Below are 11,837 nucleotides of genomic sequence, written 5' to 3'. Positions count from 1 at the left end.
TCACCATGGCAACCGAAGCGGGAGGGGGCGGGTGGCTGGGGCGCGAGCCCGCGAGCTCGGCCTCCTGGGCGCAGGCGCAGTGAAGTCCGGACCCCAGGCTCCCTGCCCCGCTGGTCCCGTGTCTCCCCGGCGGGGACCAGGGGCAACAGGGCTGGGGGGCAAGGGAAAGCTGCCAGACCTGGCAGGCTGGAGGGTGGCGGGGGGTCTGGTCGGAACACAGGCTGGAAGGCCTGGGGCTGGGAACAATGAGCAGCCTCCTGCAGGACACCAAACAGGCTGGGGGAACCTGAGCGCCCGACCCCGCGCCGGGGTCTGTGGGCTCCATCCCGGGCGAGTCCAGCAGATGGCGCCGGGGGTTCCGCCGGCGAGGCTCACGCGCGCCCTAGAAGGCGCTCCAGGATTTCGAGGCAGCCGTGGCTGCAGCTGAGTCCGGGGGAAAAACCGGGGCTGGAGCACCTCTGCCCTCCTGCTTGTTCCCCCTTCTTAGTTCGGACTGGGGTCTAGGATCGCCTGGCAGCGCGGGGCGGGGGAAAGAGGGAAGAACGGAACTGGAATTTGGGGAATCTGAGGATTGGCTTTGGAAAGCGTCGCTCGTTTTGGGGGGACAGGAGGCGGGGACTCTCTGGGGAAGGTGACCGGGCCGGGGAGGGGCTCGGCTCTCCGTAAGAACAAAGGCTGAGTCCTGGGGAAGCGAGGACAGGGGTGTGAGAAAAGGGGCAGACCGCCGCAGGTGCTAGGGGGCGCTGCGGGCTGGGGCTGCCCGGAGAAGCGCCTGGAAGACTGAGCTGTACCTGGGGCTGGTAGAAGCTCTAGGGAGGCCTGGGAGATCCAGAGAAGAAGCGAATCTGGGGGATGGGAAGGCACCCTCCCTGCTTCCATCAATAGTGCCTAATTAAGACAAAGCCAGCAGCGAGCCACTGATTACATTTCCATGAAGAGCTAAATTGATGACATTTTCTTCTCGGGATGAGGAGAGAAGCTGGCACCTCAGTTCCCCCTTTTCCTGGGCGGTGTTCACACCTGACGGATCTCATTATGCCAGTCTGGCACCGCGAGGAGTGGCAGACCCTGGTACTCCTGTAGGGCCCATCCACACTTAGACCCAGCTTAGCTCTCACCATCCTGCCTACCACATTTTTTCCCCCAGAATTGACAACCCCTGGCCCTTGGCATCACGAGAGCCCCATTATCCTTAAAGTGGGTTTCTGGGCTCCTGCCCAGCCCACACTCCTGTTGCCGACAGCAAGGATTGAAGGAGAGAGGGGTCCTGCCACACCCCAAAGCCAGCTGCACAGGAAGCAGATGGAAGTGGGTGATCTTCTAACCAGTTAGGCAGAGGTTGGCAGAGAAGTGACGGTGATTGGTTCAGTCCCCCAAAGGAGTGAAGATTTGAAGGAAGGGCTAACCTGGGGAGACTTGCGGGCAGGGCTCATGACTTCCTCAGAGAAGGGAATGCTGTGTAGACCCCATTTCTTTTCTGAACACCCCCCCAACACACACACAACCTTGGCTGTGCCTAGGGATCCCAGCCCCCTACATTATGCTAAATAGGTAATCAAACATCTTGCTTTGCTAATTACTGCTCAATCCGATTAAACACTGCTGAAGCTCATCAACAGAGGTGGAGGTAGGGGGAAGGGCTGAAGCGGGGCAACCACAGCTGTGACGAGGTCCTGTCCCCAGCTCCTCCAGGGGGCCGCTGAGGAGCAGCCGGGCTACCTCTGGCCCAGGACCTCCCAAAGGAAATGAGCAGAGGGGTTGTGGCCCAGGACCCTTCATCTCACTGCGTCCTCCCAGTCTCAGGCTTTCCCTCCTCCCCGAACCCTCATTACCCTCAGAACCCAGGCATCCGGCCATTCCCACAGCTCCCCACACACACCCCTGTCCCAGCTTTAATAAGTTCTCTTCTCTCACTGTCAATATTTGATTTCTCCGAGCCATCTCCACGGAGAGAGGGGGCTGTTCCCCTGCTTCCCCCCTACCTTGGCCCTTTCTTGCCCACCCCAGTCTCTTTGTGCCCCCAACCTTCTCTGAACCAGCTGACTTAATGAAATGATATTAAAGTCTTAAGCAACTCCAAAAGAATGGTTGTTATGGTGAAGGGAGTGGGCAGGACGCCTGGGTCCCTGAGGGGAGCAAGGGCTGAGGAGGGGGGAGAGTGAGCCAGAGGCTAAGGTCCCGAGGCCCCAGTCCCCATGGGGGAGCAGAAGATTTAGGGTGACCTGGGGGCTGGCCTATGGATCGTGGGGGGAAGTGGGGAATCAGGGCTGGGGGCTAAGAGAAGGTGAAAAGGGAGAGGACCTTCCTGGGGTCCAGGTCTCAGCCTGCTGTCCAGAGCATCCATCAGGGATGGAGAGGCCAGGGGGGCACAGGGCCTCTGTGCCAGCAGCCTCCCTGCTGACAGTGCCCTGGGCCAGTCCCGTGAGAACCAGAGTAGATGCCTCTCCGGCCCTGACTCATCCCTCTTCCCCTGCCCCCCAACAGACCCCCACAGGTGATTTGTAGCTGCTGCCCTCGCTGGTAGCTGGTAGCGGCTGGTCCGGGAGGGAGTCGGTCCATGGCGGGAAGAGCTGAGAGCTTCCAGGGGAGGAGAGAACAGAGGCCAAGAGATGGGGAGCCAAGCACCACCCCCACCTCCCCCCACCCATCCCAGCTCACTCCCCTGGGGACCCTGGCCCAGCCCCAGTCCCCTTGGGGTGGTGGGAATGCAAGGACATTTGGCTGAGCTGAGGGAGGAGGGAGGAGGCAGCCACCACCGGGCACTGAGGCTGCTGTTTGCTGAGCACACAGATTCCTCCCCACTCACCAGCTGCCGCCCCCTGAGGCTGCTCAGGCTCCCCTCCGCCACCACCAGCCGCTGGGATTGGAGGGAGCCGATGCCTTCGTTTCTGATGGCAACTGAGGGAAGTGGGAGAGCCGGGGCCGCGGAATGTTCGATTCCTTCTGGGAATCAGGGGACCCTGGGACCTGGTCCCTTTAGACTGCTCCTCAGGACTCCACCTTCCCTGCTGCCTTTGAAACCTCTCTCCTGTGTGGAGTCTTCACCCGCATTCATTCCTGCATCCTTTTTCCCACCCCCACCCAACTCTCTGAGCCCATCCCAACCAGCCCCCTGCCTCTAAACCAACCTGCAACATTTCTCCCAGCCTCCCTGCCTGCAGATCCTGAAACTCTCTCTGGGGAAAGGGGTGCCCCATGGTCAGGATTCCCCACCCCACATAGCCCCTTAGGAAGCTCCATTTTTCATTCTACCTGAAATTCCAGTTGTGATGTCAACCACTCCCCATCAGAAATTCCCACTACAAGCCTTTGCTCCATTCTCCTTTCCTTCAAACCCTCAACACAGACCACAAACACACACACCTCAACCTACTTTACAATCCTGCTTCTGTTTGGAGGGACAGAAAAGTCTGAGCTTCTGGAGCTCCCGTGGTGGCGCAGAGGAAAGGAATCTGACTAGGAACCATGAGGTTTCCGGTTCAATCCCTGAACTCCCTCGGTGGTTGAGGATCCGGCATTGCCGTGACCTGTGATGCAGGTTGCATACGCGGCTCGGATCTGGCATTGCTGTGGCTGTGGCCTAGGATGGCAGCTGTATCTATGTTTCAACCCCTAGCTTGGGAATTTCCATACGCCACAGGTGTGCCCCTAAAAAGCACAAAAGAAGAAGGAAAAAGTCTGAGCTTCTTTCTGCAGCACAGCCCCAGGACAGCCTCACCCTGTGCTAGGTGGGGGCTTTACCTTCTGTGGTCCCAGCTCTTTTCAGATCCTTTACTTCCGCATTGCCTACCTGCTCCAGACTCTGTACCAGCAGCAGTACCACAGCTCCCAATCTGAGTATCAGCCCTACCTCCCAGAGCCTAAAATTTAGGAGAGGGAAAAATAACTCGCATCCACACAAGAAACAAAAGGGAAAAAAGAATGGAAGACTGAGTTAGACCAACTTCCTAAATGTGGATTCTTCCTTAGTGACTTGCTCTCGGCAGGCTGAGGTTGCGGATTAGAACGTGTGTGTGGATATGACGCCTTTCTCACTCATCCCAAGCCCGAAAAGACCCGCCTCCTCGCTTCGCACTTGCTGTTCCCTCTTTCTGCTCGGTCCTTCCCCATAGCACCTGCCTTCCTTACTCCTCATCATTCAAGGTCCTGAAATCAGGTCGCCTCTTTAGAGGGACCCCCGACCTCCTAACCTAGAGCATCTCCCTGTTCCTCTTCATCCTCCTCATCCCATTATTCGGTTTTTATTTACATCACTTTTAACTACCAGAAATTTTATTGTTCCCCACCAAAGTGTGGGCTTCACGAAGCAGGGACTTTGCCTCATGCACCACATACTCCCAGTGCCTGAAATAGTACCTGGAACAAAGTAGACATGTAATAGACTTGAGTGAAGGAACGAAGGAATAAATGAATGAAAAAGCAAATGTCTTCTGCACCTCTTCTCGCTGTGTTGGAGTCGTAAACCCTAGGAGTCTGTTTGTGTCTTTGTACCTAGAAATCGAATAAGATGGCATGTGTTGGGTTTAGGTGGAAGTGACCTGAGCGTTCAAATAGCTCAAAAGATACACAAGTCGCTACACCTGTGGAAGGCTGTAGGTCTTGGGTAATTAATGTTAGGGGGGGGGGGGCGCCTATAGATGCCAGTGCTCTGAGGGGGTGTGTCCCAGGGCACTGGGCACAGTGCGCTGTTCCTCTCCCCAGCTGTGCATCTGTCCCCAGGTGTCTTCCTGTCTCTCGGCACGTTATGATGTCTCGGCTGCTTTGGTGAGGTGTTTGTCACAGAGCCTGTTTATCCCCACCTCTCTTCCCTCTCTCTCCACCTGTGCCTCTAGATGTCTGTGTAGGGGGAGTCTTCCTCGACTCCCTTGCCCCCTCTCACATGTAGCCCTACCCCACTCTTGGACCCCCCCCTCACTGGGCCTTGTTGCTGGGCTCTGGGTTGCCATAGTGACGGTTGCCAAGTCCCTGAGGCTGATAGCCAGCGATGGGGCTGTCGGCTCCATCCACGCGGGAGGCTGAGGGGGGCTTCCCATTGTGTGGAGTAGGGGATGTTGCCATGACAACCAACCCCCACTAAGGGGCAGGGACCAGCCCTTCCACCCCTCCTTCAGCCCTCCCCACCTCGGGCAGCTCCAGTGTGGGCTTGGAAGGCAGGAATGAATTCCAGGGAGCCCAACACCTGGCCTCCCAGTTTTCGACTCCCCTCCTACTGCGCCTGCACCACTCAGGGACCCAGGCGTCTTGCTCAGACAGGGGGAGGGGCAGGGGTCCCACTGGACAGAGGAGGGGCAGGAGGACCCCTTGACCTCCAGGCAGATGGGAGACAGCGGGAGGGGACCTAGAGCCAGGGGAGGGGCGGGGAGGGCAGAGGTTGTGACCCCTGCCGACTGGCTCCAGCGATGCTCCTGACGGCTGCTTTTGTGGTTAGAGAATGGGGCTGAGCCTCGGGGGCTGGGCACCTGGGCTTTTAGCAGAGAAAAGCCTGGGTTATGGGTACACAGGGAGCCAGAGGATAGGTGGCTTGATGCCTGGGTCCCTGAGTCTTCTGGGCACAGAGGTGCCTTGGGCAGAGGGCGCAGACTGAACACAGGAACATGTTTTCCCCCTTTGTTTCTGACTGTGACTTGCCTTGAATCCGGTACCTGGGTTTAGAGGCAGACACTTGGACTTTCCCCATGTGTGTCGCTAAGTTCACGAACAGCCCCATTTGGACATCCTGGCAACTCCCACTCCCATCTGGGTTCCCCTCTCCCTCCCCTGGAGGTGGCTGCCTTCCTCAGCCTTCTCAGCCAGCCCTTTACCCCCCTCCTCACCCCTGCCACGCGCGGCTCACCTCACCCCTCCAACCCAACCCTCTCCCGACCCTTGGTTTCATACAACCCAACCTTCAGCTAGAAACCCATCCTAACCACCAGTTCTGTCGCAATTCACGTTCAGTCATTCACCAGCCTTCTCGTCAACTTTTGAAGTTTTTTATTCTTTTTTTGGTTTTTGTTGTTCAAATTTCCCTTTTACAGTAAAACTATTGAGGTGACGGCCATACCCCGCCACCTCCCCCATGGCAATATCAACTTCCTGTTCCCTGGAAGGAGGGATTAGAAAAACCAGGAAGGAGCTGGGAACTACAGCACCAGAGAGATGACTTGACCTCTGGTGGACAAAGCAACCATCTTGGCTGGTGGTTCAGGTGGCCGACGTGGTGCTCAAGGGCAGCTCTGATCTCATGGAAATAAATGAGCTGGGAGGAAACCGAGGCAACACCCAACTGTGCACTAGAGGGCAGGAAGAGGTACCAGCTGGTCACTATGGAAAGAGTGACTGTTGCTAAGGACCACTGTCAGCTAGACCAGTCAGTAGGCCACCATTATGGTCACTAAGAAGGGAGTTGTGTTGAGTCTGAAGGGAGTAGGAGACAGAGGATGTGAAGAACAAGACAGCCATCTGGGTTACTGGGGACAACACGTGGGTTCTTGGGTTGTACTGTTGAGTAACAGAGATTATACTGGGATATGGAAAGGGAAGAAAAAGACAAACTGAGCCTGCCATGGCAGATGGCAGTCACCTTAGCTGTCCTAAAAGCAACACGGAGAACAAGGGAAGGGAGATCTTGGCACACGCCACTGAATAATACTGGGAAAACCCTCCTCGGTCCACCCGGTCTTCTTCGAGTAAGTTCCAGCTTCCTCCGGAAACAGGAAGTTCTTCCTGCCCCCTCTCCTCCACAGAGTAAGAACCATCCACCTCACCTCCCCCAAACCCCCCAGACTAAGCCACTTCCGGTTCCAGCCAGACCACTTCCTATTTCAGAAGTGCTACTTCCTGTCCTGGATGAAGGCACTTCCAGTTCCTGCTGCACTGCTTCTTGCCACTTCCCAGGCCACTTCTGTCCAGGCCTGGTCACTTCTTGTCTGGAGCAAGTCACTTCCTGTCCCAAGTGGCCCGTTCAGCATCAGACCAAGTCCACATGTGTCCCGACCGGTTCATAGCTCGCTACCGGCCACTGGACAAAACGGGACACTTCTTCTCACGGAAGCTGTTGTGACCCAACCACCCCAAATGGCTGGAGTTAAGTACGTAGAGGCCTGGGGCAGGGCAGAGGAGGAGGCCCTGCTGCCCATGACCTGTGGGCTGGGGTGGAGTGCCAGAGCCTTCCCCATAAGGCCCCCATTTTTGGCAGGCTGAGGGGAGTGGTTGGTAAGAGAAGTTGGAAGAGGGAGCTGAGGGGAGAAATGCTTTGATGCCCCCGCCCTAGAGATGGGAGAGGCACAGGATAAGAAGCCAAGAGGGTAAATAAAAGGAGATACACGGAAGAGGATGCTAGGGAAGAGGAACAGACCTAGAGACAGGAGAGAGAGAAAGAAAATAAGAAAGAGAGAGAGAGAGAGAAGAAAAAAAGAAGAGAAAAACAGTGAGAGGCAGAAAGAAAGAGATGCCAACCAAAAGACAGACTGTTCCCACCCCTAGCTCTCAGTGGGTGAGGGAGACAAGGATCCCTGGGTCACGGTCAGCAGAGGAGGCTGAGTCTCTGCCCCCTTCCCCAAGGGACTAGGACCCAGGAACACAGAGACAGAGCGGGGCACACACGGCCAACCAGAGGGCAGGCGGTAGTTGGGTGGATGTCCTAGGGAACCCTAAAAGTGGAGAAGTGGCAACAGCCAGGAGGAGCAAAGGAGCTGGTGGGGCGGGGGGGGCCGAGGAGTTGCTAGAGGTGTCTCTCAAACCATGAATTAAACTGGAGGAGCACCCCACAAAGGGCTGGATCCAGGAGAGCCAGGTCGGAGGAGCCCTCATACCTTGTAGTAGATGTTTGGAGGGCTCTGGGGGGGCCCATCCTGCACGATGTACACAGGATGCCCATAGTCGCCACTCACCTTCTCATAGTGGGGACAGAAGGGGGGGTCTGCAGCCCCACCGCCCCTCAGAGCTATCCCTAGCTCCCCAGGCTCAGCCTCCCTAGGTCCCATCCCGCCTCCACCCCCCAGGCCCAGAGACCCTCCCCTCCCGAAGGAGCCAGGACCAGGGTGGCGACTCTCCGAAGGCTTGGCCCGCCGTCTCCGCCAACACATGGCACCCCCAGCCCCTGCCACGCCCAGCAAGAGCAGCGCCAGCCCCCCTGCTGCCCCGGCCACTGCAGGCATGCTGGGAGGGGGCAGGGGGCCTTCAGCACCCCGGGAGGTTGCATTGCTGGAGGGGTCACCTGGCAGGGAAGGGGTGAAGGAGGAAAGAGGGGGAGGGGCTGAAGGAGCCACCCGGGCAGCTGCACACCCAGCCTTGGGGGTCCCCATGGGCTTCCACAGCAGTGCCCGGGCCCCTTGGGGACCCCACTTCCCCTCCCCAGCAAGCCCCGCTCAGAATCCAGGTGTGTCCAGCCCTTCAGCTCCGTGCCAAGGAGTCCTCCCCCCTCCTCTGACAGCACTGATTGAAGCACTGACTTGGCTAATTAGTTCTAATTGAGTCTTTTCCTCATTTGGCTTCCACTCCCCTCCCACCCTCCCGTCCGCTCTCCTCTTTCCTGTATCACCGCCCCCAAAACTGAAGACGGAGGGAGAGGGTGAAGGTAGGGCACTGGTGGGGGGGGCGGAGAGCAGAGGAGGCCAGGGAAGGCAGGAGGCTGGACCCCTGGTTCCTACCTGCGGTGTTCTCCTTCCCAGGCTCCAGGCTGTGGGTCGCCCCTCGGTCTCTTTCCACAGGCATCTCAGACACAGGCTTTCGGGGGGCAGCCCCTCCTCGGGGACCTGGAGATGGAGAAGACCCGAGAGAGGGGCTGAGACAGCAGCCCCCTGACCGCGATGGTTCTGCCTCAACCTCCCTCGGCTCTTAGGAGGTGTGCCCCAGCCCCACTCACTTTGTCCCACTCGGAGAAGCACCTTCATGCCTCTGGTGAGGCACACACCTCCCTGCAAGCTCTCCAGGCCTTCCCGGGTCCCGTCCGACGTGGCTGGGAGACGAGAACCAGGGAGAAGCTGGCACGCCACAGTCTACCCCTGTTGCGTCTCCCTGACTGGCCCTGACACCACCCGAGGGTCTGAGGGGCCGCTCCAGGGATCCCCCCCTCCTCTGCCCTCCATCCCAGCAGCACCTCCCCACTCGACCCTGCCCTCTGCCCGGCAGTACCAATTATGTAGTAGTCGTGGTGGGAGCGGAACTCGTGGCCCCAGAGGTTAGGACTATACTCCTGGAACTTGATGGTGAAGCGGAGATCCAGATCTGGCCGGTCACAAGTGAGAAGGAGATTTGGGGCAGGGGGCGCCTCGCAGCGCCGGCCCTGGGCACCCCCTACCAGATACAGCTTGTAGAACTCGTAATTAGGAGAGGAGTGAGGGCCAGGAGGCCGGGCCCGGGGGCAGAGCAGGTCTAGCCGGTCCCCGATCTGTGGGTACAGCACATAACCACCCTCTGCCTGGAACCTACGGGGAGGAGGGCGAGGTGGACAAGGACGAGAAGTGTCAGAGGTCTAGCGCCCAGAGTTTTGCCTCCCTCACCCCACATCCCTGCAGGACAGCCTTTGTCTGAGGGGAGAGTCCGTTCTAACAGAGCAGGCACCAAGGACTCTGGAAGCTCACGTCCGAAGCAGCAGGAAGCCGGGCTCAGAGGTCTCCTGCCCCTTGGTGTGCCCAAATGCACTCTTCAGCCCGCCCTCACCACATGCACACTGCCATCTCTCGCTCCATCACCAGCCCTGTTGCCATGGCAACAGGATGCCAGTTACCAAGGAGCTGGCCTCTCTGGAACCACACAGCCCACCCCTCCCAGGTGATTTCACTATTCCATGGCAGTCAACCACGGGGGGCAGAGCCTCCCCTCCCCCAGGCCACCCCTGAATTTCAGGGATTTCGGGGCAAAGGGTTGGGGTAAAGGGTTGGGGAGGGGTGTGGAGGATGATCCAGACCAGGGTCCCAAGTTAGCCAGGCAGTGTGACAGGAGGTAAGACCCTGGTCTGGCAATGGCCCTAAATGGGGCTAATGGAACCAGGATCCGTGGGCCAGCTGCCCCAGACACTTCCCCGCTCAGGACCCCTCCTCCCCCAGGTCTCCCGCTTCCTAGGGAAAGTGCCCTATTGCTTTGGAACTGAAGGAGTTGACTTTTCCACCCACATCGACAGGAGGCCACGTCTCCCTCGGCCCAGGCAGCCTCTGGCCCAGCAGAGCCGCTGCTTGCCAACAACTGCAGCCCCTCCCTGTGTCTTCATGGCAGCAAGGGTCTCAGAATGTGGTCACAGGGGACCGCTGCTCCGTATCTTCCCAGACTCCCAAATAATCTGCTCCCTCCCACTCAGTATTCCAAAGAGCTCCCAGAACACCCTAATTCCCTTTTCTCAAATCTATGGGAATAAGCCTAACTTACAGCCTCACACTGCACCTGACACTCCAGCTGCATCTGGGAGTTGGTGGGTAGGAGGCTTAGAGGGGGAAAGACAGTTGAGATTAGACCCAAAGAGCTACAGGAGGGAGGCCAGGACGGGGAACTGTAAGGGAAGCTGTCAAGTAAAGAGAGGAAGAACAGTCACCCTAGGTCTCCTTTGATGAGCATATGATAGGTTCAAACACCTTACCTCTAATCTTCATAAAAGCTGTAAGGACTGAGGATACAAACTGAGAAAGGTTAAGTGACTTGCCCAAGGCCACACGGCTGAAAGCAGCAGAGCTAGGATTAAGCCCTAGGATCTGATGAACCCAGAGCACACCCTCTTCCCACCGCCTCACACAGCCTCCCCAGGGAAGTAGGAAGTTTTCCAAACACAGACCGCTTTTGCTAACAGGGAGTGGGATCTGCCTGTAGGCAAGGGACCCAAAGACCTCCCCAGGGTTCTGTGTGGCTACTCTGTGTGGCTTGAAGTTTCATCTGACCCCTGGCCTTTTTTCAGAGCAAAGCAAGCATGCCAGGGAGCAGAGGGTCTGACGGCAGAGTTTGCAGCAAAGATGGGGGAGGGGGCGATGAAGTCCTCAGGACTCCAGATGCCAGGGAGAAAGAAGGGGCTTTAGGGGGCTCCAGGCTTCTTTCAGAAAGAAGTCCCCAAGCCGGGAAAACCTTCTGGTTGGAAAATTGTTCCGCCAAGGGCTCATGGACCCTCTGGCTGTGGGCAAGAGTTAGAAGACAGAAGAATCAAAACGCGTTGGGGGGAGTTGTCCCCAGAGCTCCCAAACTGAGCCCCCTGCCCCCCCATCTCCGCCACCGAGTCCCTTCTGGGGAGGGAGGCACCCTGCCCTTCCTCTCAGCGCCTCAGCAGCACCTACTCAGCTGCTCTCCTGAGAGCTGACATTAACCAGGCTCCCTCTAAGCCCAGCCCCCGACACCACAGAAGTCTCCCACAAACCCAAATAACCGCTCCACTGCCCTCCCGGCTACCCGTGAACTTTGAAATCCTTGGCCCTCGGGGGTCTTTCAAACTCCTGACACAGGGCTATCGCCACCCACACCCAGCTCCGTGTGCGACGCGCGAGTCTGGCTCCCAAGATCACCTCTGTCTGGTTACCCATCAGCTCACATCAGAGCACCAGCATCCTCCCTCCAGCCTCCTCCCAGCTAGGAGAACCCAGCCCCCAAAGTCCCCAGAGCTCCCGTGCCCCCTGCCCAGAGGGTGTGGGGTCTCCCCAGCCCCCGGGCCGCTCACCTCTTATTCGCCGAATTCCAGTAGACAGGCTCCAGGCTGAGCCCAGACACCAGCCCCCCCAGCCCGAGCAGCAGCAGGGCCCCGACTCGCACGCCCCCCGGCCCAGAACGCGGGGCCCCCATGACCCCGTCAAGGCCTGGGGGGCGGGGCACCAACTCCCCCAAAGTCGCTCACCCCCTGGGGTGACTGCCTCGGCCGCCCGGGCTATTCTGCCCCGACCACCCGG

The 11,837-nt window shown here is 58.4% G+C and overlaps 1 protein-coding gene across 2 annotated transcripts; it reads right to left on the bottom strand.

Moving 5' to 3' along the window:
- EFNB3 (ephrin B3) lies at window positions 5,957–11,819 on the bottom strand. Of its 2 annotated transcripts, none has more exons than XM_013981315.2 (5): window positions 11,612–11,819; window positions 9,115–9,407; window positions 8,846–8,938; window positions 8,631–8,735; window positions 5,957–7,336 (listed from the first exon to the last, which is right to left on the bottom strand). In XM_013981315.2, exons 1-5 carry the CDS (start codon window positions 11,731–11,733, stop codon window positions 6,981–6,983), a joined length of 969 nt encoding a protein of 322 aa, XP_013836769.1. In that variant the 5' UTR covers window positions 11,734–11,819; the 3' UTR covers window positions 5,957–6,980.

The sequence above is a fragment of the Sus scrofa genome, chromosome 12 (assembly GCF_000003025.6).
Source record: "Sus scrofa isolate TJ Tabasco breed Duroc chromosome 12, Sscrofa11.1, whole genome shotgun sequence".
Classification (NCBI taxonomy): domain Eukaryota; kingdom Metazoa; phylum Chordata; class Mammalia; order Artiodactyla; family Suidae; genus Sus; species Sus scrofa.
The sequence above is the reverse complement of the archived record's forward strand: the minus strand, read 5'-3'. Positions and strand labels throughout refer to the sequence as shown.